The sequence below is a fragment of the Lonchura striata genome, chromosome 2 (assembly GCF_046129695.1).
Source record: "Lonchura striata isolate bLonStr1 chromosome 2, bLonStr1.mat, whole genome shotgun sequence".
Lineage (NCBI taxonomy): Eukaryota > Metazoa > Chordata > Aves > Passeriformes > Estrildidae > Lonchura > Lonchura striata.
Genome location: NC_134604.1, coordinates 15,247,854 through 15,275,847, shown reverse-complemented (window position 1 = coordinate 15,275,847; position 27,994 = coordinate 15,247,854). Strand labels below are relative to the sequence as shown.

The window sequence follows — 27,994 nt, the reverse complement described above, 5'->3', positions numbered from 1 at the left end:
AGACGTGAGAATTCTTCATGAAGAGTTTTGCTGCTAACCAAACCAGCTCAGGTTTGATGCAGAAGTCTCTTTTGGAAAATTGTAACCTTTTCTTCTACTGTTGTTGCATTATTTTTGAAGTACGATGCAACCCTCATAAACAAAATAAAGTCTAGCTCCTAATAATTTTTGTTCATATGTACAAACCCCAGTAAAAAAAGTTGAACACAATATATACACTTGGAAATATAATCCTGGAATACGTGTCAATAACGTGATTGTTCTGTAAAATAATTCTGCCCACGTTTCCCTTCAGAGATCTCTTCCTCTTCAAGCGGGGTGTGTCAGCATTGGAGATGTTGGTTTGACTTGCCCTGGTCTCATTCTCCTCACAGGGCTCTGGGAAGGGACTCAGGTCCATGTCCTCATCCGTGTCATGGTAGCAGCCGTCGAAAGCCATCGCTTGCACTGCATCCATGCTGTACATTCCTGAAGCCTGGCAACAAAGGAGAGTTACTGTGTGTCTGGCAGGAGCCATTGTGGCAAATCATAAATGAATAAAACAAAGATAAAGAAAGCTTTCCCCTCAGCGTTGTTCTCTCTGTGGAGAGCATGTGGAGAACAGTATTGCTCTCTGTGGGGCCTGCCCCTTGAGTGGGACATGAGCAAGGAAATGTCATCAAATGTCATCAAACACACTTGTCTGCCTGATTATTGCCAGCTGCTGGCTGGCAATTCGTGCATCAGCTGCTGAAATAGAAGAATCTAACTCTCTCCTGTAGGTCTGTGTTGATGGAGTTGTGGGAAATTACTTCAAACATTCCTGGGAGTAAGTTTTTGATGGGATTATCCAATCATGTGAGCAACATATGCATTCCTTCTGTGCTCTTTCCCTTATGATATTCCAGCAAATGAGTTTAAAGAGGGGACATTCTTCAAGCAAAGGTTTTAAGTGAGAGTTTCACAGAAAGCAGATGTTTAACTTGTGACTATTTCTGCTTCAGGTACACTTGTCTAAAAACGACCTTGTCATTCATCTGGTCTTGGGACAAAAAAAGAAACAGGAAGCAGGGAGGAATATCATATGAGGGCATGCTGAGGTCTATTTCAGAGACAGGAGAAATACTTTGATTGACAGGTATTGGAAAATAGAAGGAAAGTTATATTCCTCTGAGGGGAAAAAAGGGGGAAAAAATATCCCTAACCTCTGCCACAAGAAAAAGGAGAGAAAGCGCAGATCTTTCAGGATCTCAGAGAGGAGGACACTTTGTCTCTCTTCACCCAGGTGAAAAAAAAAAAGTGAGATACAGAGTGGAGACAGAGATTGTTACTATTCTGTTATCACAGTGGTATATCAGGACTACTCTGTGGCTTGCATGATGCTTTCATAAAGCAACAAGACACAGAGGGTTGTACCTTGCCCCTTTTTTTGAGTTGTTTTCTCTCTTCAATTGTGGTGAGATAGTTCACTGCTGCATACTCGATGACTGACAGGAAGACAAAAAGGAAGCTGATCCATAAATACACATCCACAGCCTTTATGTAAGACACTTGAGGCATTGAGGCACTTACTCCTGTCATGATGGTGGACATTGTCAGCACTGTAGTTATACCTGCCAGAGAGAAAAAAAGAGATTATCACAGTTCTGGCCAGCTGGTTCTGTTTAGCTCATCACCACTGCTTGGACAGCAGAGCTTTGTGAAGGGCATGTGATTGACACCCCCTTTAACTCCCTCACACAGGCTCTGAGAAGTGGAGTGAACCATGAAGGACCCATCACACACAATACTGAGAGCACTAAATCATTTCTCTGCTCAGAATGGTCATTGAGCAGCATAAGGAACACATTTCTGTGACAGCTTTGGGCACTACCACACACAGGTGAAATCTGTGGTCATTCTTCACTTCCCAGAGCCAGGGCTGCCACTGTGTATTTTCTTGTCCAGGAAAATCACTGAAGAATCACCATTTTCTCTCCCAGCCTTTTCTCAAATTGTACTTCTTGAGAACAAATATCAGCCTCTATGTCCCTGTCATAACTCCACAGCTCTCTAAAAACAATCTAGCATAAAAATGCTACAGCCACTGAAACTAAGAAAAAATTATCGTTTGCCTCAGTGTGACCAAAATTTCACCCTCATCTTTTCAATCTCTGCTCTTACATCAGCTATTAATCTCATTTTGGTTTGCTCCAGCTCAGGAAAAAAAAAAAAATACCAACACCCAACTCAGGCTCTGCTTTTAAAGAAATCAATGTAACTCTGGAAGTGAAAACATCTTGACATCTGTGAGACAGCACTGTCAGCTGCAGCCCTTCTCCAGTTCTACACCAGTTCAAGTTCACTGGAATATACAACAATTTTCCCTCTACCTCTCTGCAGCTTCTTTAGTTTGAAGGATGGAGCTTGAAATGCACCATATAAGAGGAAATCAATTTACTTAATGTACATATACTCTAGGCCAAGGAGCTAGGCTAATAAACTTTGTTGTTAAGGTTTTCCTATAAATTATGTATGATTATGCTAATGAAATGTGCTTTATTCATGGAACTCCTGATGCATAACCTTCTGCAGAAATCCATATATAAAGAACATGATCAGCAAAACCATCTTGACAACATTAAAAATTGCCTACTGAGAATTAAAAAGTTCTTTTTAAAGATGAAGTTAAATTTCTTCTAAATAAAAGGAATGCATAGATTAATAAAAGTAGGTAGGAGGTACCATAATTTGTTTACAGATTAACAAAGAGATTTATATCTCATGTATTAATAGCTTTAGACTGTGCCAATAGAAAGGGACCTGAGTGGCTACCATCCTATTTTTTCTAGATTGATATAGTTACAGAGAAAAATCAGGGCTTTTTCTCTTATCTAAGAAATATGGCAACATACAGTTAGCTTCTGGGATCAGCATCAGTAAAATAAAATAACAGGAGCTTCTTTATTTTAGGCTGACAGTTGCAGGACTCAGGTGCTTTATGGTCACTCAAGGCCATCAGCATTATATTCACAACAAAGACAGCCTTGGAGTGCCATCCACTGATTCACCAGTGAGAAGAAAAAAAAAAAAAAAACTTCTATAAAAAACACTGTAATAGGTCCTCTTCTCCTGAGCTGAGGTGCTCAGAATTTACTTTTTGGCTTTCACAGATGACTGTGTGCCTTGCACAGCTAAGACACCAAAGAAAACATTTCTAAGGTGTCCCACAGTGAAAGGCCTTGGCACACAGACAACTGTTTCCAAGTTGGTAGGAAGATAATGAATGTTTCTTGAGAAAAAGAGGAGCTGCAGAGCTTTTCCATAGATTGGGCTACACCTAATGATCCATGGATTTGGAGAGGGATCTGACTGCCTGTGACTTTGCTGGGAAGAGGAAAGGATAACCAAGGCTTTGCAATTAAGTAAAATTCTATCAGGAAATCTGCAGAATCATCCTTTTTTGCTTTTGTGGTGTGCGAGCTGTTTCCAAAAATAGCAAAGCCAGTCTGAACAAACATCCCCTTTCCAAATGTAGGTAATGACAACAGAGGCAATAACAGTGTTGTTCAGGCAATTATTTTTGCTCATGTCCTGTGTAAATAAGCTAACGTTAACTGCAAACCCTTCCCTCTTGATTCTATCCTTCCCAAAGAATATACAGCAAAGATTTACCTAATGACACCCTGGCAGGAACAGCTCTTCTGTCAATCCAAAAGGAAACCCAAGACAGCATCACCATCAGCATGGCTGGGAAATAGGATTGCAGCACAAAAAAGAAAATATGTCTGCGGAGTGCAAAGTTGATAAAAAGTCTGTTGTACCAACCTATTGGGGGAAAAAAGGGAGAGGAACAGGTGGGGGAGAAGAGAAGAGAGCTGTGTTACTTGTGAGCTCTGTTTGCTGGCCCCTCCTTCTGACACGAGTGGTATATCCATAGCAGGAGCAGTAAATGCCTCAGAAATCTTGCCAGCATCTTAGTTTTACACGGTGCTTTACAAACTGTCCATCCTCCCTTGTTTATGGGAGCATATCTAAAATACTCTGTTATAACTGAGGTTGGAAAATTGAAAAAAAATCAAACAGACTTGTAGTGAAACTGCCAGGAGAATACAGACAGGATAAAATTGTCCAGTGATGCCAACACTCTGCATTCCCTAAATTACCTGATAAGAAGCAGCCCTTCCTTCCAACTTGGGGTTGTTTTTTTTTTTTTCGTTTTTTTGGGTTTTTGTTTGTTTGGTTGGTTGGTTTTTTTTTTTTTTTTTTGTGGGAGCCACCTGCTTGCCGGCCCAGTACTCACTTTAGAGGACAGGGTGCCATCTAGTGAATTTTGGGGCATGCTCTGCCTCTGCAGCACTGCATTCGTGCTGTACCCTCTGCCACAGCAGGGAAAACAGGTTTCAGGGAGGTAAAAAGGCAGAAGTGGATGGCTGCACAGCATCTGCCTGTCCAGGACAGACAGAGGCATTCATGAGCCTGTGCTGGAGCAGTACTGCCATCACAATGAGTGACTCTATAGAGAAGGACATATCAAAATGAACCTCAAATAATATTAAATGTTCTATTGTGTTTTCAGTTGTGAAGAAGATTTTTTTTTTGCTTTAAAAGATTATTGTCTCTAAAATAGATTAAAATTGTTGCTCCTCTGGAGGTCTGGGAACTCCAAAACCTAAATATCACAGGTGTTCACTGAGCTTCACAGGAAAGGACATGCAGAACCTGAAATGCTTTGTGGGAATGATGACTCTCATTAGAGTGATGCTGTTTGTTCTCCACTATCATTTACTTGGAGGGTAAATTTTCTTCCAACAAGAAACAAGAAAACAAGAAAAAGTGGAACCTCCTGAACAAAACAAAACCTCAAAGCCAAGCATAAGCCCACAAAGGACAACATTCTGATTACCAGATATGCTACAAGCATTATTTAGGTACTTCCCAGTGGTCCCTGGGACTTAGAAAAAAAGTCTTTGCTTTCACCCTTATGCTGCTGAATAAGCTCACCTCAGAACCTCTGCATGTTAAGTGTAAAGTTACACTCTGCAAAGTCAAAGATGCTGTGAGAGTGCTGCAAAGCCCTGGGTGCAGGGGCACTGTGAGGGTGCCCTGCTGTGCACAAGGCTCTATTTTCTTGCCTCGAGTGTTTTTTGATGAGAATAGCAAGGCAGAAAGAAGCCAGATGAGTCCCTGGAACCAGTCTGGTGGAAAATATCCCAGTCTCCTTCTGGCAACAAGGACAAATTTAATGTAGCTCTCAGGAAGGCACAGTTATAGCAGGGTAAAAGATGGAGCTCTGTTCTTAGTTTATACAGGAGCAGGAGATAAGGGTGAAGAATCTTATCAAGCTGTGAATTCCTCACTGCTCTAGTCTGCATCATAATTTAAACTGGGATTCCTGCATTCAGTAGTAGCCACCACAAATCTGAATGGCCGTCTTTTGAAAGCAAAAAGAAAATAACCTGTAAATAAAATACACCAAATAAATCTGTCTGCTGCTTTCCTTAAATGCTTTTTTCCAAAGAGTCGTGCACTTCACCATAATAAATGGAGTAATTTCTCTCTTATTAATCTGTTTTGATATAAAGGACAATAACCAAACTGAAATTAATTTACTCAGACTGTAAAGTACAATTGCAATAGTGCTGTTTCCTTTGGTTAAAAACCCATGGTTAGACTACTTACATAGAGAAGTGTTTCAAAATTTATCATTTTATGTAGAATACAAGGAAAATAAAGTCCACCCTCCATGAAATCAAGACTGCAATGAACTCCTAAAGCCTTGTGCAGTTTGCCAGAAAGTATAGAGCAAGATATACAGGGAGAAATAAAAACCTGTCTGGGGAAGATCAACCTGAATTTAAACTATGTTGCACTGACATAAAGGGATTTTTTTCCTGCAGCTTTATGTATAAACAAGGAAAATTAAGCAAATCATGAATTAGACCTGAACAGGTAAGAAATAGCCTCATTTGAAAATCCTCCAGTTAGCAGACTTTTAGTGATGTTACACAGCTTCAAAACTGAAGATATTCTAGCACACTGGAATTCCTCTTGTTTGCTTTCTAGTATCTGACCTTTTAGGATTTCCATTTTCAAGCTTTTTCTGTATAGCCAGGACATAAAGATTCCTGTAATATCAATACTCCAATGACTTTCAGAGAAGCACCATGATTTTGCAAGAGCTCATAACAGCACATTTTTGGTGGTTGTGCATTTTTTCCAGGTTCCTAATGACAGATACGAAGTCACAAGTATTATTATGGCCTTTTTTCCCCTAAAATAAAGTTTTATATTGGTAATGCAAAGAGAACCAAGTCCCCAGACTGACAAGACCTTATTTTAACTGATCTCTCAGCAGCCACTGTCATTTATTAGCAAAGAATTTGAAAGACATTCTACATTATTTTGTCCTGTGCTTCTCTCTTTGGAGGAGAGGGGCTTACTGTACCAGTACTGCTGTAAAATGCAAGTCCACTGGAAGCACTGAATTCCTCAATGAAGAACTGGGAGAGGGAGATGTGCTCATCTGTGCTCAAGGATTTGTTGCCATGTTTCCAGTACAACATCAGATCATCTTCATTGTATGCATCTGTGAGAGAGCAGAAACTGAAGTTGTAAAGTTACTAAAGTTAATATCTCTTCCTCTTTCCTTTCTTAGGGAGAGAGGACCACTCAACCAATCTAGGAGAGGCCCAAAGAGACATTTTTTCACACCAATTTGTCAGCTGGTATGGAAGAAGTTGGCAAAGACCATGTTCCATCTTGTTCAAGTGCAGCCCAGCCTTGTGCCCTGCCAGCAGCTTACAACTGAGGCAGGGGTGAAAAAGGAGATGTTTCACAGTAACACAAGCACACATTTTCATTTTTCCAACAAGTTAAATATTGACATTTTATTTTATTTTTAATCTACACTTTTTTTTTTTTTTCTCTCAGATTAAAAACCCTTGTGCTTTTTGACAGATTTTTAGATTTAGGCCTTGGAATAAATACCCAGTGGGAATAAAGCAGGGTGCATCATAGTTTTTCCATCTTCCCAAAGCTCACTGAGGTCTGGAAAGATCCCAAATTGCCTATAGTTCAATATGTACATGCTGAAGGGTTCAGGTCACACATCAAAGTAAGTGGAAGAGGTATTATGCACATCATGAAGTGCTGGTAAGAATGCACATGTGAAGAACAATTAGGAATTAAACTTACAGCTTTCCAGTTCTAAAGAACAGTTCTGTGTGTCCAGAGGAAACCTACTGAAATCCATGAAGCACATAGCAGAAACAGTTATTCTGCAGAAAAGAAGAGAAAAGCAGAAATAAAATAAAAAATTTCACACTTTCTCAGCTGTGTACACATCTTAGTACCAATCTGCTGTTTAGAACCCTTTGATTGAGGCTTTCTGCCCTTTTAGAAGCTTCTAAAATAGCTTCAAGGTGGTGAAATAAAGTTAAATCGGTGAGAGATCATATTAAAAAAAAAAACCCCAAAACATAAATAGTCTTTATTATTAAATACATTACCTTTGATTTTTAAACTCTATATTTGGCCTGATCCTTCATTAGTCTTTCACACATTTTAGTTTGAAAGTTTACACTTACAAAGATTAAGAAAGGGAGTTCACATTTCTTGATTTCTCATAGACTGAAGTAGATAATATTACAGATTAGAGAAAATAGTATTCCAAGTGTAGTTTTCCCAGCTGGAATGATTATAATATTTAATTGTAAAAAGAGATTTCAATTTCTGGAAGCTTACTCTCCTCTTAAATGAAATGCTTTATATTGCAAAAAGCTTAAGAAAATCTAGGCAAAGCCTGTTTGACATTCCACCTGCTATTTCACAAATGTTTAGAGGACAAATATCCCTTTGTATTTAATAAATAACAAAAAAAAAAAAAATAGAACTTTCTAGGGCCAGCAATTTGAATATGGTAAATATTGCCAAATTTTCCTTTCCTGTCACAGCTTGCATGCCATTTGATGTTCATTAGTTCAATTTTTCAGTTTTGCCCAAATGGAATCCTACAGGAATTTTAGTGAGGGTTATACAAGTGCCCTTTGAAAACCTGTGCTCAGTAACCCCACTGTAGCTGAACTTTTACAAATATAAGACTTTAGTGGCTTGAAATGAGATCCTAAGAGTGGGATATGCATAGGACTTCCAGCTATGGATGTTGTTTCCAGGCTTCAGCTATTGACTAAAGGACCAGGAGAACAAAAAGAAAAGAAAGACTATTTTAGCAACAGATGTGGATTTTGGTTTCACTTTGCTTCATTTAAATCCTGGATGTCAGGCACTGAAGAAAAACTGTGAAATATGCAGATTATATTCCAAATACATGTAAATATTTAGAATATAATTTACTTACTACATGTAAAACTGGAAATACAAAAACAAGGTGTTTTAAGGCACATCTAAGGAATATTTCCTGCTTCTCTCTTGGAGAATCACTGATATAAATCTTAGTGGAGGGGTTTAGTTCCTCTGATCCCTCCTTCTCAAGAATTATGGAAATTAATACAACAATAAAAAGCACACTTCACCTCATTGTTTCTTACTGTCAGTGTGACTCTTGAACATACACTACTTTAAAGTGGTGCACAGTTGTTGTTGTGAGAATTTCTGCACATCCTCATGACAGAGGAGATAAATTCATTAATTGTTGCAACAATTATTACACAGCCACAATCTCAAATGCTTCCATAAATCTTCAGACTGTCCAGACTGGATGAAATATCACTTCTGTGCTCAGAGTTAATTAGTACCAAACTGAATTTCTGCAATGCACAGGCCTCAGGTTCCTTACCCTAGGGGAAAAATTGCTCCATTAAAACTACTTCTGCCACATCATCCAAATCTCCTTCATCAAGCAAAGCAATAACATATATAGGAAAGGGAGACACATTAACGACCTTGCTATTCCAGTTCTGGAATTGCTGTTTCACGCTCCAGTTCCTTTTAGTCCCACAACACTGGTGGTATCAGCACCAAAAATTTGCTCTCTGTGTCTATCTAGAGCCCCAGTTTGTATTACTGGCATGTTAACTGGTAAGCCAGGGTGAAAATAGCTGAGACAGTTTCAAAAGACTCATGAAAAAAAAAAATAAAACAACTAAGACCATGGTTTTTTCTTTGTTAATAATTTTGGGCTTTACTGTACTCAGTAGCAATACTACTAGAGCAAGGCAAGGAACTAACACTTGATAACTCCCTTGACAGGAAACAATATCTGAATGATAGAAAAAATACATTTTCAAGCCTCGATTTATTTTCCCACTGGCACACCAGTTTCCCATTATGTGCTGCCAGAGGATTAATGGCAGCCCAGTATGAGACTCTTACCTGCAAGTATTTCCAGCCATTTCAATTACAGCCAATACATGACAATTGCAGTCATGGATTTTCTTAGGGAAGGGTATTTCCTCACCTCAGACTGAAGAGGACGTTGCCATCAGGGTACACTCGGAGCATGATGTTTTCCACGGTTGTATCATGGATGAAAGATCTTTTGGAGTGCACAAAAAAGACATCAGGTACCCAGATCTTTTTTATCAGCCGTCCATCGAAAGTCATACTTTTGTTTTTGTTGCTACGGAATGAGAGTCTCTCATCCTTCCAGTAGTGTCTGAGATATAAAGTCATTGTGAAGTCCTTTGTTTCATTAAAAATAAAAGGAGACAATTCTAATTTTAGTCATGTGCAGTAGAAAACACTACAAATTAATCAATTCAATGCAAAGGATCAATTTCTTGTCTGCACATTATCTGAAAGATCCTTAATGAGAGGAACCAAGCACCACTCAATGACTTTGAATTTGAATATTAATGAGACTTTGGTTGTTAGTCTTGTCCCTGGTGTCTGAGGCTAAGACTTCATTTTTCCTTAGATAAAACTTCTACATATTTCAGTGGTCTGCTGGATTGGTCCAGCTGTGCAGTAATAAAGAAGCTTCAAAAACAGACAAGGGTAAATGGAAGAAATATTTCCTGTGGAAATCTTCACAACCTTCTCCAAGAATGGACTGTGGTTCCTTTAAGGTTCCTTTATGAACAGATTGCTTGGAGTTCTTCATGAGCACTAGGTCAATTTTTTAAATCCACAAATCTGTTCATTTTGTACAAATATTGTACAGGGGCTAAATTAATACATTCATTAATTAAATGCATCATAAAGAAACAATGTAATGAATATCATAAGAGTTAGCAGTTAGATTTTACAATAATTACAATAACTACATGATTCTTTTAACATAAAACATTATTACAAATATTTTATGATCCTATTTAGAGAAACATCACGACTGCACATGTGGGAAGAGATGGAGAGGATGTTGCAAAGCCAGTGTGAGCTTCTGCACAGCCTGACTGCTCTGTGTTCACCTACACAAATTTTGTATTATTAGGCAGACACCATTTATCTCAGTAGAACAATTGCTTCTGGTAAGAATACTGAGAAGAGAGTTAGATCTCCCCCTGTAATATGATTTTATAGCCCTGTAATATGATTTTATTATTTGAGTAGGTTTGTAAAGGAGTGCAGGAGTTCATACTGACAATATTAGTGACAATTTGGGCTGAAGAATGAACAGCCTGCATTCCAGTACCACAGGCCCTAATTGCAGTGTCTCCTTCCCAGGACCATTTCTGGAACTGGTGTTTCTCTTTCCATTTGTTATGATCACAGCTCCACCCATGCCACAATTATGGAATATTCAGATTTGCATAGGCAAAAGAAGCAAAGGACATGAAGCCTCATCATGCTGTGTGCAGAGTTACTGAGAATTCCTGTGGAAGCCCAGGGTGAACAGTTGGAGTTTTCAAACCAGAGCACTGCTCACTCTGAGCTGTTCCTCTCGCCCAGGGAGAAATTCAACACTTACTAGTTTAAATGCATGCTTCAAGGCAAGGATGTGCTCTTTAGGGTTTGCTTTCTTTAACTACATTAGTCTGTATCAGCCACCTGGATGTTCATGAACCCCCTGTATTTTTACTGAAACCCTTTATTGCAGTTCTACTCACCATGTCAACCTCAGATATGCTGTCAATGCTCTCCACCTGCACATCAATGCCCACAGGTATTGGTGACCCTGCATGGGAACAAAAAAGTCATGAGCAAAACTCTCTGTTTTTAAAGGGAAGACTGCAGCACTAGCAGGATACAGAGAGTACTCTATCCCAACATTTACTGCAGTCTCTCCACCTTAAAACACTGAGTGATAAAAGGCAACAAAGTAAAACCTGATGCTAAGCAGTTGTGAAATAAACACAAGATGTTCAGTGCTCTTTTTGCAGGTAGACCAGCTGGTTTTGGCACAGCATTTTGGCCAGCAGTGGCAGTGTCTTTGTCATGCCACAGCTTATGAACCCCTTGAAGTGTAATTCAGAACCACCACAGGGAAAAGCTGAGTAAATACACGGAATACATCAAAGATTGCAAAGCTTTCTTACCACTTCCAATCCTTATTCACAAACAGCATACTTATTATGACTCTTACTATCTTCAGTTAGTGAACTGTTTAAGGTTTGGTATAGCTGTTCATGAAAAAGCATTTGTTTGTTCACTACCTCACAAGGGAGCTGTACATACACACACATCATGTTCTGTCACTGTGTTGTGTATTTACTGACTGCATTTTTAGGATGAAGTTACTCCAAATCAATTAAAAATTACAGCCAAATATGAAATTATTCCCACTCTTTTCAGTGTGAAATATCTAGAATTAAGGATCTAGTTCTACGTGGGTTATGTCATTCCTCTAACTGATTAATCACTTCCTTACAGGGGAGGAAGAGATGAGCATGCATATATGCATATACACACCACCACCACAAGAATATTCTGCTTTTGGCAGAAAATCAATAGTAATTATTGTACATGAGATTCCAATCACTTTTGTCAAAAAGTGCCAGCTAAAATGTTTTTAAAGTACACATTCCCAATAACCAGTTAAGAACATGAATACAAGGAAGTCTGAACAGCAACAGATTTTCTAACTTGTTTTTTTCTTGTATTTTCCTTTTAGCCCTGTCAAGCCAAAATAGTACAGGAAAATCACTCTTGTGATAACAAGGCACAATATTGTGTCCCTTTCTGGAATTATCCTTAAAATAGCAGCCTTCGAGGATTACACAGCTGCCTCCAGTTCTTACCAGTAAAGATCTTGAACTATTTTAGAGGTATTTTTAAATCTGGCTCTGTAATCTCTTGATTTTGTCTTTTTTTAATAGGGAGTCAGTCCCTGCACAGACCAGATGAAGATGCATTGTGCATGGGGAAGCAAGGTGCAATGTGCTCAGACTTAGCAGGGCACACCAGAAGATATTTGGGCACTGACAAGAGCTGGGCCCTTTGGCTCAGAAATTGTGTCTCCCTCTCAGAGGAATGCCTCCCTCAGCCTCTTGGCCAAAGCCCAAAATAAGATTCAAGACTCTAGAGAGCAAAGTTTGTTAGTAAAACACCAGGCAGTGCTTGGGGAAATGCAGCTTCTTCTGGAGAATATAGCCAGCAAAAGACAGCTGCTCCAGAGGCTGATGCACAAGAGTATCAATGGATATATTCAGTCAGATTCCTTCATACAAAACAATAGAAGACTTTTTACCTCTCCTAAACTAGTTTTGCTGACTTCTTGCTTTGTCTTGATCACAACACACAGTTTACTTACATTAAATATCAACTTGTACCAAACACTGGCTGTAATCTGAGTCATCTTTTCTGTATTCAACTGAAATCTTGTAAACTAAAAACAGGTTTAGTCGAAGTAGAGATCATTGTGGAATTTACACTTGATGTGAGCAACGTTCACAAAAGGCATTCACACATCATTAAATGCAAACAACAATTTATATTGAATTATGGGGGTGGAACAGGAGGAGAGGGGGAGCAGCTCTCAACGTCAAGAAAGGTTTTACCAGTTCCTGAGTCAAGGACAAGTTTAAAGCAAATAAAGTTAAATGTCTCTCATCAACATTCTTCAGGCAAACAAGGAGCTACACACAAATCAAATCCCAGAATCAGACTTTCTAAGCCATGTCTCATGTGTAGTCAGCAAAAGGCTTTTCTTAGTGACTGCTGCTCCAAGTGTGATGATAGCAGTTCCAATTTTTTTTGGAATTTCAAAAATCATAGACAATTTCTTACCCAAACAAACATTATTCCAGCGTGGACAAAATTTTCATCAACAATTCAGCTCCTCTGGGCAGATACAAAGGAACTGATGACAGAACTAGAAATCGGTGGCTATTTATGGTTATGTTGGTTGCATGAACCAAACCAAGGTGCCACTTATCCATAAATACACACAGGGACACTTGATTCTTTGAAAGGACAGCTTGTACTGCACTGGGAACTACTATGAAAACATGTTGGTGGTGACAATGAATAGCATAAAAGAAATCAAAACCTATGACCAGGAGAAATACAGTGAACAATTCTAAAGTGAATTGAATAAAAAGGGAATTGTTACAATTAAATTTGTTTCTGATTAGGTAGAAGTGTAAGGACTGTGAAACAGACTGCTTGAGAAGAGATTCCTCTTCCCTGTCTGAAGAAAGACAAAGACTTTACTCATGATACTTATTTACGAAACACTGTCCAGTCTAGCATTCACCACACAGAATTATAAAAGCACATCCCCAGCCCCGATCCATTACTAACAAATCAGAGCAGCTGCAAATACTTCCTTCCTATTCTGACTCTACTTTGGCAACAAATGTAAGGAGATAATAAAGCCAGTACACACTGCACCAATATTCAGCCCTAATCACTGCGCTGTTCAATTTCCTAATCTGGAGCACTTCTATATCATTGTCACTAACACACCAACAAGAGACCTATTGGCCTCAGTCTGCTCTAATCCTTCATGGTTTTTGGGAACATTTCTGCATGTGATTAAAAATCAACTCCACTAGAAACAAGAATAATTAGCTATTGGGAACAGGCTGCTAGGAACTTTAATTTCTTCATCCCTTAGATTTGTTTTGTCACAAGAGGATGTTTTTATAAAAAAACATAATTACAGCAAGATTTGAAAAGGTTCCTAAACCAGCCAAAATAGGAAAGCAATTCATCTACCTCTGTGTCTGCACCACAGCTTTCTCCCTGCTAGATTGAGAATTTCAATCTCTGGCTGACCATCAGACAACAGCATCAAATTCACTTAAAAAAAAAAAAAAAAAAAAAGGCAACCAGAGCAAAGCTGTGGTTTTTATTTCCCAGTTTGACAAAACTGGGGATGGCAGAGAGGATTTTGTTATTAAATTGAGCAGCTTCAGTTGCCTCTGAAGGGTCACTACAAATCATTATTTTAGAGGGATTAGTGATTTTCACAATGGAGGCTCCACAGATTTTCAGGATAATTACTCCTCAGCAGAAAAAAAGAGCATTGTTTTCAGACAGGTTTAACTTCATGCAAGCCATTTCCAGACTTTTATTTTAAGGGTTTAAGCATAGCAAAAGAATTTCTTGATGAGCATGTAATTTTATTAATAGATAGTACATCAGGCAAATTCTGTAATACCCTTTCTAGAATGGATATTATGTAAAAAGGCTATCCTTTTAGCATTTTTAGGATCAATTTCCACAGTAATAATGACTGGTTTAGTGAATGCTATAATATTTTTATAATAGCCAGATCTTTGGGCACGCAACAGATTGCACCTGAAAATCTATTGGATAAATATTGAACTTAGAAACAACTGTACCCAGTTGGCTTTGTAATAGTATATGCTGGAAAAAAAAAAAAGGATATTCTAGAGAAAACTGCTGGTAGCGGAGAGAGACCAGGGGAGAACTAAGGTCTGCAGGTGGACTTTGTTCTCAAAAGAGGAAGAAAAGTGGATAGAAATGTAAACAAGCTCAAGGGAGGTGAAGCTTTATTTACTTTCTCCTGGCAATGACAGGAACAGAATTACTGGCAACAGCATTTTCCTCTTGTTACTACTGTGTGTCTTTCTCATTTATGTAAGAAACGAAGGGGGGGTCTGGTATGAGCAGTAACCAGATCTTAGAATGGAAGATTTAGCTATGTGAAAGGAAAAAATCCAGAAGAAGACTATTAGAGATCTTGCAATTAATCAATATATTTCCCCTCCTCTCCTGTCCTGGACCCCCAGCTACTCCTTCCAGTGAGAGGTAACAAAAAGCCATTCCACTTTCACCCATGTGAGTCTTCACCACAGGGAGAAGAAGACATTTCTCATCTTTCAGGGAGAGCTGTGGTGCAAAATAGAAAAGAACTTGGTGGCAATGAGCTGTTAGAATTGCAGCAATTTTGAAGGTATACTGGGCCATATTTTCCTTCCTTCCCCTCCCTCCCCTTTTACCTTCATATGAATGAAAATGTTACTAATTTATTTTGAAGAGGGAGGAAGCATAAAGAGGGAGTGATAGAATGAGATTTCTGATCCTCTGAAAATTCAGAATGAAGATTATGTTTAATTGCAAATTGAGATGCAAATTTTCAGGAAAGACTGTTACCTCTTCACCAGCTAAATGCTGCTAGATTATTTTCATCATTTCTAATACTTGCTTATGTTATTATCTTCTATATTGATTGAAAAAGAAGAGATCATCAATTTTAAGACTTTAACTAACACGTTTGTAGTGTAGGAAACTACAGGTCCTTAAGACACAATGTAAAAGAAAAACCAGTATATATACATATACATACACACACACACGCATACAACACCATGTGTCATTTTGACCACTACTTTGAAATAAGATAGTTCAGAAAATAAAAGTATATAGATAAATAGACATATAATAGGGTGGAAAAAGTAGATTTAAAGCATTTCTAAGGATTTTCTCTAAGACTTCTCTCAACATGGAGTTTTGTCTGCTATGGCAGCCTGCATTGTGGCACTCAGATCTGAGCTTTACAAGTCAGGATACGCTGAGAAGTCTCATTCATTGTCTGTGCTCACCCTTTCTTGCTGAGTTGAGGATAATCATTCCAAGAAGTGCTGGCAGCATAATTTCATTTCTTACTTTTTCTCCACTCCCAGTTTAAGCTGCCTTCTTACTTCCAAACCAAATGGAACCATGACATTACACAGAAGACAACAATCAAACAACAATCATAACAAAAAATTTAGGAAAGGAAAAAAACACCACCAACTTCCATCAACAACTCCAGAGCCTGGCTTGGGGAGTAAATACAATGCAACAATGACAAGTTTAGATTTTTAAAGTTTCCGTGTACTGAAATGTTGGTTTGCCTAACTTAACCTCACTGTATAATGAACTGCAAAGCAACATTTTTAAAGAGTAGGATCAGCTTGCCGGCAGTTTCTGGGTTTGCTTCATCATCTCAGTGCTCTGTGTTTCTCTGGCTTTGATCTCTGCTAATAAACGGACAATGTCAGGACTAAATTTTAAAATTTACAGTAAGAGAGTCAAATTCTGATTGTGCAGCTGCAATGGCACTGCAATCAACAGAAGAATGCCAAAATACACTCATATGAATGGCAGCAGAGTGGTGTTCATTTGGTCAAAAATGTATCTCTCACCTCCATAATTATTTCCAGTAACACTGCAGCCAGTAGCATCAGTGTCCAACAGTTCTACATTTATTTCCCCCACGTTTTTCGTTTGATCAGTTTACAAATCAAAGTCAGCATGTGTTCCCTCTCTTTTTCCTTTGTATAGCTTAAATGTAGGTACTAAAAATTCTGGGTCTTGTGGTCTGCTCATTTACCTTGCATGTGTGGGGCTAAGTGAAATCAAACAAGGCAGACAAATTTAAGAGTTCGCTGAACTGAGGAATCTCCAACAGCATGAATTTTTCTGCAACCTTTTCTCCTAAAATGGTGCCAAGGGTGATTGTCCTTCCCAGGCAAAGTGGAGACAGATTAACAAAGTCTGCCTGTCAAATTAACAAATTCGAACTCCCTGACATACTCAGAAAATCACAATGGGGTATAGAAGAGGGGAAAAAACCCATCCTTCTTCTACAGGTAAAGAATAAGTACTTGGTTTTCATCCAGCTCTCCTGATCTGTTTTGTTGTTGCTGTTGTTGTTGCAAACTGATGCGTTGTGCTGAGCTGAATAAATCATGTGATGTGGCATGTGACAGATACAAGCCCTTCATGAGTCACAGTACAGAGCTGCTTCATTAAATTGGATGAAAACAAACCCAACATTTCACCTGTGCTAACTGCACAAAGCCACAGTGCTGTAAATCTCAGTGCAGTCCAGGGTTATGTTGTAACTGCTGTGGCAATGAATGTAGCAATGATATCTCTAATTTCTCTCTCTCCTCTAGGTAAGTTTCCTCCTGCTACTCACTTAATCATCACTGTTCTTCAGAGAAACCCATGCCCCATGTCTGCTGTCATAAAATAATCTCGAGGATGTTATTCAGATTCATGTTTCAGTAGAGAAATTTGTCCACTGATGAGGTCACAATTGTGTGCTAAACCTCTGCTACTGCCTTATAAATGCCAAACCACTCCTTACTACTGCAACACCACTGAAATCAATGGTAAAACAGGAACCCTGGAGTATAAATTTGGGATTGACACTCATTTCACTGTGACTTTTTTCACTCTGTGCTATAAAAATGCCAGTGGATCTGTTTTAGTTTAAGAGAGACTCACATTCCACATATTAAGAGCATTCTGAAAATTTGGAAGTGTGTGAAGAAAAAGGTGTTTCCCATGCCATTGTGGCATGTGGGTGACAGAGGAGAAGCAGAGCTGAGGCACTCCTCAGCTGAAAGCTATTTCTGAAAGACAGGAGGAAAGCTGAAATCACAGCCAGGGCAATGTGATGAGTGAGAGGCCTGTGCAGTGAAGTCAGTGGAAAAACTACAGCTGGCTTCAAGAGGAACTGAATGGGTTCTGTGACGAATCATCTACAAAAAATAAAAAGGACAAGGAGAAAAACCCTGGGTGTGAAAAATCCTCACTGCCCGTGGAAAATTAACAACTGCCAGATCACAGGGTATGTTCTCAAAGCTGCTTTTAGGTACATTATCAATAGTGTTTTCTGGCATGACCCAATGATAAAGGACATCCCAAACCAGTGTCTGCTTTCATGGAAATGCTACCTCCTTTCTGAAGTGGCATTCTCAAAAATTTAAATTCCTTGTGAGGTATCAAGAAGATGTCCATATTAACCAGATTAACAGATATTAGACAAGACAGGTATTAAGCATGAGGAGGTAATCTGAATTTCTGTTGCCAAGAAACAGACTGTATTTCAACTACTGTTCAAAACCAGGCAAGGTTTTTGCTGTCTGACAAGACATCATTTTTATGGTAACAAGAAACCCTTTCCCATTCTGCCAGTGCATCCAAAGACTCTTTCCTTACCCATTCTCCCTCTTGGCATGATCAGCAGGCCCCAGATCCCAGCAGCTGGTGTCAACAAGAGCAGCTCCCCAGACTTCAGCTTGCCTCCCAAATCTATGTTTGTCTACACAGCTGATTATTGGTTCTCATAGATTTTATTTTGGCCTCATAATCCAGAGCAGTTCAGTCTAATTTTCCTGAATCATGACAAGGGAACTGGTGACGCAAAGGCTCAGAAAAAGCTTATTAGTGGGGCAGCTTTCTCATTTTCCCTTCCATGAAGGAAAGTCAAAATTGAATCCAAACTGTGAACATCCCACTGAATACTCTCTTGATCCAAATGCAATTTAGTTAAATGAACAAATGATCATCATAGTGCCCAACAAGACAGAAACAACATCATAATAACCTGAAGGACTGTGAGTAGTTTTTTGGTTTGTTTTTTTTTGTTGTTGTTGTTGTTTTTTGGGGGTTTTTTTTGTTGTTGTTGTTGTTTTTTTGGGTTGTTTTTTTTAATTTTGTACACAGAAGATTTAGGAACTGATGGATCATTTCAATCTCTCAAAACAAATCTGATGACTAAGTAATTTGCTAAGTAATTGCTACTACTAGACCGTGCAGTTTACAGGGATGCCTTAATCACTGTTCTCAAAGAACCTTATTCTAATACTATTTTTTCCTTAATTCTGTAAAGCAGACAATTCAAACAGTTTCTCCTATTGATACACTAAACACAGAAGCCCCTTGTCTTTGACTATTTCTGTATTTCTTCTTTATTTCCTGAAGTACAACAACTGAGCTGTGCTCCCATTAAGTTTGTTATTCCATTTGAAATTATAAAGTTCAAGTAAACTTCCAGAGAGAGGATAAACTTTTACCCAGCACAGTGCAGGCTTGTGCTGCCTACCTCCAAATCCAGGTCTCAGTGCAAAGTCATGGTCCTCTATGTGAAGAAGCTGCTCAGATTTGAGTGGTCGGACCTTCGTGCTGTCAAGTTTCCTCATTTTAATTTCTCGTTTGCTATGTTAAAAAAAAAAAAGTGAGAAATTTAATTTATTTCTTCTGTCCTGACATTCGCAGCGCTAGTCAAATGAAATAGGGACTTGGGAATACTGGACAGCTGAATCTGGAATGTTAAGGGTAACAACTGTGCTAATAAAGCTAGAGAAAGATATACTGGGAAAGGTTGAGAAATGAGGTATGAGGCAGCTCAGGTTCATGACGAACACCAATTACTTATAAGAAGTCCCAGGAAGAACTACTAGATCCTTTTCTCTTTTCTTCAGAGATTGTAGTTATCATAATACAAGAGAATAGAGCTGTTTGAAGTTATTATTCACATAAACACTTGCAAATCAATCTTGCAACTAATATCATATACCCATGGTTTAACCACTTCATACATTATCCAAACTACAGAGACAATTATTCCTTTTATTACAAATGTGGCTTTTTTCCTAGGAGCTCAAATGAGTCAACAATTTTTTTAGAAGGACGGAGAAAGGATGATCCTGGATCTAGGGACTTGCAGGGGGACTGGCTTTAAGTGGAAAGAGAGTAGGTTTAGATTGGCTGTCAGGAAGAAATTCTTTTCTATGAGGGTGGTGAGGTGGTGAGGCCTTGGCACAGGCTGCCCAGAGAAGCTGTGGATGCCCAACCCTGAAAGTGTTCAAGGCCAGGTTGGATGGGGTTTTGAGAAACCTGGTCTAGTGGAAAGTGTCCCTGCCCATGGCAGGGGGGTTGGAATGAGATGATCTCATGATTTTCTGTTCTACTGTACACATTAGGAACACATTTCTCACAGAAGCGTTCTCATGGTGAGAACAGTGAAACATGGGAACATATTGCTGGGGCAGCTTTGGAGACTCCTTTCACTCAGGCTATTTTAGAATAGGTCAGACACTTATTTGCAGGAATGACTTGAATACAGCTGCTTTGCCACAGGCGAGGGACTCTCCCTAGACACAATTTCTTTCATGCCTTCTGTGATTCTCTGGAACTGTGCTGCAAGCAACTCTAATTATTACTTTTGACTGAATGATAGAAATGTGTTCTGAAGATTGTAGTCAAACACTGCTTAAGGCAAGGTGTGGAATACTTCAGGATAAGGTGTATACCTCTATTTACTTATTTTTGTCCTCCTTCTCACTTTTTTCTTAATCAAGAAGCCCAAGATATTACTTTTACATTACAGGAATGATGAGGTGGCTGCTGGGCTATCCAGAACTGTTGGGCTTGAACAAATTCATTTACCTTAGTATTCTTGAATGTCTCAGGCAATGCCATCTGAATCAAATTACCAGGGTAATCAGAAGGTCCATGAGGCATTTCAAATACAGACTTTAAAATCATGTGGATGGTGAAATAAAAGCCCACGCTTCAGAGAATTAAAATCACCACAGATCAAGCCTGCATCAGGGTAGAATGGGCAGCAGAACTGAACAGCTGCAATGTTCTACATGAGGAAATTCTGCTGCTTGGGATTCTGTAGAGAAGAAAATGATGAATTTTGTTCAGAATGCCATGGCACAGCTAATACAGTTGGGAAGCACGAGGTTATTTGTCATTTGATGTGCCTAGGAAAATGCCTGTTTGATGCTCCGAGGATTTCACTGGAAGAAGCAGGCTGGAAATGATTCATCTATTACAACTTCTTGCTAGAAGCAAGTCTGTGCCTGAGGAAGACTTTCCCTGGACAAGAGAGGCAAAACATAAGCTACCAGGGCAGGAATTCTCTACTTAATAAGCCACTGGGAAGATATCCTATGAGATTTTAAACCACAAAGCTATTTGGAAGGAACATGGCCTGCTAACTGCTCAAGGTAATGAGCTTAAGCATACTGAACAGATTCTTACACTCCTGCAAAGTATTTAGAAGCTTGTGGAAGTAGCTATCATGCATTGCAAAGGTCATCAAAAAGGGAAAACAGCCACCAAACTGGAAAATCACTTTGCTGATAAAGCAGCAAGAGAGGTTGCAGAAAAGGGCGTTCTTGAAGTGGTACCACAGAAAGAAATAGATTTGTTGGAGTTTACCCCAAAATATGATCAGAAGGATCACAAATTAATTACGTTTCTTAAGGCTGAGATCAAGGAAAGTGGGTGGGCTGTTACCCTGGCAGGACAAGTTGTAGTTCCACCCCTGCTCCCTTTGAGAAATAGCTCAGCAGAAGCATGAGAGTACCCACTGGGGAGCAGAAAATCTTTTAAAACATCTGAAGAAAGTAGTAATAGGGAGAAGAATGATTGATATTGTACAATCTATATCAAGCAAGTATGAAAAACTTTTGTAAAAACAACCCCAACACAAGCAAAAGAGTTGTGTTAGAGGTAACAAAGACAGGAGATCACCTGGGAAATAACTGGCAAATAAAATTTGCTGAGATGCCACGCAAGGAGGGATGCAAATATACACTGGTACTGGTGGATGCCTTCAGTGGATGGCCTTAAGCTTATCCCTGTTGCACCAAACCAGCATGGAAGTAGTGAAATCTTTGCTCACTTGTGTAATTCCAAAGTTTGGGGTTCCTTTGGGAATGTCATCAGATAAAAGACCACATGGTAGTTGGGGAAGCTAGCAGGATTCTGGGACTTATGTGGGACCTTGTAAGGTCCCCAGCAAGTAGCAAAATTGAATGTATGAATGGGAGCCCCAAACCCCAGATTTGTAAGACTTGTCAAGAGATGTCCATGACATGGGTTCAAGTCTTGCCTACAACCTTGCTGAGAGTCTGCATACAGCCAAGGCAGAGGGACACACAAGTCCCTATGAGTTATTATATGGCAGGTCATATCAGGTTCCATATGTCCCTGGGGAAATGCATAGGAAAGGTAAAACTGATTTGCAGAAGTACTTCATGGCTCTGAGCTCCATTTTGCAGAAGCTCCAGAGAATCATCGTGTTATCCAAGCCAATAGGATTGATCTATTCCAGCCTGGAGATTGGGTCTATACCAAGTGGTGAGATAGTGACCCCTTGCAAGCCAAGTGAAAGGGACCATTCCAAGATTTACTGACCACCCTCACTGTGGTCAAAGTTGCTAGCAAAGAACTGTGGATCCACTAGTTCAGAGTGAAGAAAGCTTCTGCTCCCAAAACCATTAAGAATACAGAGACTGGTACAAATCAGGAGGAGGTGCTTTAAACTGTTTTTTACATGTCTGTTTTCTGCCCAACTGGTAACCATGAGTCAGGGTTCGCTCTGTGATTTGTACAGGACTGCAGTCCAAAATGTATCCAAAGTTCTTAATAAGAACAATTGCTGGATCCATTACCACCTCTAGATAGGGGTGGTCACTGGCAATTGATTGGCATTTTAATGGAAGAGAAACATACTAAAAGGTTAGAACCAATCATAGTATCCTTCTGCCCCCTATACCCCTGAACAGCCTGATAGAACATGGGAATTATACAGTTCCCTGTGCTGTTGAAAACACCACAGGAAAGGCCATTCTTCCTTCACATTGTCATAAAACCAATTTCAGAGAAATAATCAGCCCAAAAGTTGTGGCACAGATGAAACTGAGAGGGTGCAGACTGGCTCTTCCAGACAGGATTTTATTGGATATGTGATGATCAGGCCTGGAAAATCCTGCCTGTGAATAAAGATCAAGCTTGTGCCCTTGGGTCTGTGGTCCTGAATACAACAATATTTGATCATCTTGAAAAAGCAAATGGAAGGAAGAGAAGATTTCTTAATCCTCTTACTGAACATCCCACACTTTTCCATAACATAGTCAGAGCTCTCCTTCCCTCTTACAGAGTGGTTGAACTGCAGAGAGGGATTGCAAACATCTCAGCTGTCATTGAATGTATTGAGCAGCATACATGCTGCAGATGCAATTTCAGCCTTACAGGAGGAAGCTGACAGTCTGTCACATACAGTGACAGGATAGCTCTCAACTTCTTATTTGCTCTTATGTAGACCAAAGAGAGAAAATTAAGAAGGATGTGAATAAAATTTGGAAGGGGACTCCAATTTTACATGAAGTAACTTTCAGAAACACCTTGAAATTTGGCCATATCGTCCACACCCTCACGTCATGGTTACCAAACTGGGCCTGGATAAAAGAAACATTTATAATAGCTGTAATTATAGTTATAATCTGTGTAGCAGCCTTTGGGTCAGCCGGTTGTGTAAACCAGTATTGTGGGTAATGTAGATTAGAAACTAGACAAAGTAGAGCCTTGTTAGTCTCTAAAATGAAAAAAAATTATGCCAAGATGATTTTTTACCTTTTCTCTTATATACCTTTTATATGTTCTCAGTATTCTTAGCATGCATGCTTGTAATTCTCCTTCCTCGTAGAAGGAGGTCGGAAAGCCCAATGCTATCCTGACAGACCAAGGCAGCCTCTAGAACATGTCCTGTAAACTGGAGATTTGGCCCATCCAGGGGGGAATTCCTCAGATGGGGGGATATCACGCCATTTATCCAGGCCTCCCATTGGGGCATCCTTGTTAGATATGCTAATTTGTAAGGTCTGTAAATTGTAGATGTGAGCTGTCATGTGTGTGCATTGCAGCACATCCTGCCTTGGTGAAATGGTGCACCATAGGGATCCTTATTAAAACACTGAGGTAAAAACCCCTTATCCCTTAACCATGTCTGACTGTCAGTTTTCTAAGACCAGATAAAGGCAACAACAGAAGCACAGCAAAAAACCCAGATTATATTTCAGTGGCCTATTGATTGTGCAGCTTTTAGCAGCACACCATGGTCCAGAGATCTGAATAGAGACATGGATTCTGCACATTCATGGTATGGCAGATGTCAGGCTGTGTTTAAGAGGAGAAGCCCACACAGAATCCCAGAACCATTTAGGTTGGAAAAGACCTTTAAGATCATCGAGTCCAGCCATTAACTCAGCCCTGCCAAGTTCAGTGCTAAACCATGTCCCTAAGTCTACATGCCAACATCTCTTAAATACTTCTAGGAATGGTGGGTGAACCAATCCCTTCCATGGACACCTGTTCCAGGACTTGATGTTCCTTTGGTGAAGAAATTTTTGTGAAACCATTAGAAAACAGATGCACCTAAAGACAGGAAGTCTGTCTTTACCTAGCTGTGGTAGTAGTAACAAAGAGAACCCTGGTATTGATGTAGATCTGGGCAAAGATAAAAAGTTATTGGTCTCAGTGAAGCACATGCTCAAGAATCTACTGTTTCCACTCATAGCTGTGCTTCCCACAGCTGTATTTCAGGCAAGGATTTATATTATGTAAATTAAATGGCAATCTATAATTACATTCCAAAAGAGGTCATAAAAAGCACTTGAACTGTTTCAGATCACATGGGGAATTCACTCTTGTTGGTACTTCTATATTAAATAATTGGGAGCACTAACTTTTTGGCTGAAAAAGAGTGAGGAATACTGTTTTGACTTTCCCACCAATACTTTTGCATGGGCCTTGGTATTTGCCAGAGATCTCAAAGAGCAGTCAGTCACTGCCTACAAAACCAAAGCAGCTAATTCAGAATTAATTAACAATGGACAAAGATGTGTCAGGCTTTTAAAGACAAATTTAGCTGCTCCTACCTAGCCTTGAAAACCATTAGCGAATGAAAGGTCAAAGGTCTGCTCAAGGGTACTTAGATAATTTTTGGTTAAAGCATTTAATCACTTAATGCCATCAGTGTAGCTCCATAAACCAATAGCATGAGTGGTTCATATCCCATCTGGTTGTCTTTAACTTACCAGGCTGTCAAAAGTTTATGCTGGTTCAAGGAGGAATTGGACAAGTTAATGGAAAAAAATCCACTGCAGATCACTGTATCTGCAGAAATTACATCCTACACAGGATGTCGCTGGAGGAAATCTGGTGACTTGGTACAGCTGTGAATATTAGGGGAAAATATCTTATTTGCCCTGTCCTTATTCATGCTTTGTGCTTGCAAGCCCTTGTTATAAACTCAGTAGAGCACAAGGATCCTGGGAAGATCCTGCTTGGCTGTTCTTCTTTTTTAGAGCTCTGCTAATAATATGGTAAAAATTCTTGTAAGAAAGTAGAGAACCCTACCATCCTTTCATATTCAGAATTAAACTAGCTAAGTTTATGAAAAGAATACTATTAAGGTGCCTTTTGTGAAAAGAATATGCTGGATGTCATGGCCATAGGTTTCTTTCCAGTGTTGTCTCCCCAAGATACTTTGGCTACTATTAAATCAAAAGTATCCAAAATGTAGAATTTACAGAAACCTTATTCCAAGGGGAGTCTGTGAGGTAATCCAGCAATGTGAGCTCTTAAATGTTTAAATATATTCATGAAACCTTGAAGCCCAGATAAATGAAATAATCAAATTCCACAGTTCTCTCTCATACACATAAAAATGCATTTCTAATTGTTCAGTAACATCAGCAATATGTACTAAGTAAAAAACTAATATTTTGGCCATCAAATGTTTTGTTCTTTGTTGTAGGAAATGGACCATGAGAATAATCGCTTTCTCATGTACTTTTGGTTAATGCTTTAAAATCTTCTTTACAGGAGAATGCAGACAAACAGCTTTGGAGAGAGAATTGGGTTACTCTATTAAAACAGTGGAACTTGTAGGTTAAGTAACATTTTCACATGGGATTCTTTTTAAAAGGCCACCCATTTAACCAAGGCCATCTGTCAGCTGTGTCCCTAATAACTCTAGTGCTGGCTGAAAGATTGCTCCCCAGAAAGAAAAAGATGCTGGTGGAAAGTCAGACCCTGATGCAATGTACTGGAGGATAATGCAGCCTTTAGAACAAAAGCAGAGAATGAAACAAAGAGAAATTAAACACACTTGGATCCTTTGCAGAGAAAAGCTGATTTGCTGCTGTTAAGCTTTGGGATCCTCTGTGGCTCAGATTTTGCAGTCTTCTTCCCAGCTCAAAATCACCAGGACTTTGGAAATGAAGATGTGGGATGCCAAAGCTTGCATTGTACAGAGAAAACTGCCACACCAGGCAGCAGCAGATGGATTCCACCTTGTTTCTATTCTCTCTTTCTAATAACACACTTGTGCCTGTCTCACAGGATTGTCACATGGATTCATTTGCGTGTACCAGTAAAGATCTGCCACGATACAAAGGACACTGTGCTAACACTGGTGTTGCAAGAGGATTGTCATCAGGATGCCACAAAATTTCCTGTCTCCTACCACCAGGTTTCCCTCCTGCTTTGTGATTTTTTTATGCCAATGATGGAGCAACTGCTCTCAGCTAAGGCAGAACAGGATAAAATGCAAAAAACAGCAGCAGCATATGCTCCACTCTTACCACAGACAAAAGTGTAGCAGCTGAGCTTAAGAGACCTTCCTTGCCACTACCACTAACAAGGTATTTTACTCTGTTTCCATATGATTCTTAACTGCTGCCTGACACTGGCAAAGCACCAGATGAAATCTTATGTTGATACAGTTGATAATCAATCTTACATCGATTCTGTTTATTTTCCTTTGTTATTATAAATAAATGTGCACCAACATTCAGAGTTTTGAAACAGCCTTCTGAATAGCCATTCTTTTAATGAGCTTTTGGTTTGCACCAAACTTGGACCCATAACTTTGAACAGAAATCCAGAAGTCCTGAATGACACAGCACTTCTGTCGTGCCATCTGTTACCTTGCATTGCTAAACAGGATTTTATCAAGACTTGAGGGGTTCCAGAGATATTTCACTGCTGGAGCATTGCATGAGGAGTGATACAGGAGGTTAACAGATGCACACCTGCTGAAAATCATGCAACTTAAGGGGAAAAAAGGCAGCTTAAACACATCAGAGGAGTCCACTTTTCTTCAAAATGTGATATTGTACAAATAAACTACAAGCTCCCCTGCTCATTTTAGTAGGGGGTCAAGCACATTTTAAAATCTAACACTTGTATCCCTTCTCCTTCCTTAAATGGAGCTAGTTACCCCCAAGGAAGAGGAATTCTTCTTGGATTATCACTGGAAGCCATTAGTCTGTTCACATAGTATTAGATTAATCTAGCAACAGGTTGAGAAACTCACTTGGCAGATGTGAGCTGCCTTCCTGGAGGAAAGCACTGACACTTTGCCCAGAAATATACAGGTAAAAACCTCTCAATCATTATTCATTTTTAACCAGCTACTTGATTGAAAGGCCAAGAACAAAGACAATTTCCAATGTCTAAAAGCATTAAATATATTCCAGAAAGGGAACACGGTGTGTCATCACTACAAATGAGGTGTCATTCACGTCATTTAGTGCCATTAAAAAGTATTCTGTAGCTTTATAGTGTAGCTACTCTGATCTTTAGGTAATGGAAGTCACTTTGTAACATTGGCATAGAACTTTGGAAGGCATTTCTGCTTATTGTGATGGGAGTTAGAGGGCAAACATCTGGAACATGACAGAAATAATCTGGCAGCCGTACATCACACCAGGTAAAAGAGCTGTGTGTAGGTGTGGGTGGGTATCAGACATTCATAAAATCACAATGTGAAAGGTATGGTTATGAAAAATTACTTAATACTTCACCATTTCTGTTTTGGGAACATCCTACCAATACTATGCAAACTATACCTAGAAGCTGGAAAAACAGGACAGTAAACCAAAGGGATATGCTGAAAGGTGGCTGACAGCATGAAGTTTATCAGATGAAAGAAACAGATAAAGTCTATTTCTTACCTGTTATGTTTTCTTGAGAATGACATTTGCTGCCGACGATGAAGACGGTGATGCTGACTGTGAGAACTGTGTAGCACTGCTGTTGGCCATAGGCAGGTGAGGAACAGAAGTTTCATGACCAGGACCAT

At 39.3% G+C, this 27,994-nt stretch overlaps 1 protein-coding gene across 1 annotated transcript; it reads right to left on the bottom strand.

The window, feature by feature from the left end:
• Positions 1–172: 172 nt before the first annotated feature.
• GABRR3 (gamma-aminobutyric acid type A receptor subunit rho3) lies at positions 173–27,994 on the bottom strand. The gene is made up of 9 exons (XM_021550161.3): positions 27,867–27,994; positions 19,151–19,263; positions 10,968–11,035; positions 9,377–9,600; positions 7,156–7,238; positions 6,407–6,547; positions 3,634–3,786; positions 1,396–1,592; positions 173–475 (listed from the first exon to the last, which is right to left on the bottom strand). Exons 1-9 carry the CDS (start codon positions 27,992–27,994, stop codon positions 173–175), a joined length of 1,410 nt encoding a protein of 469 aa, XP_021405836.3.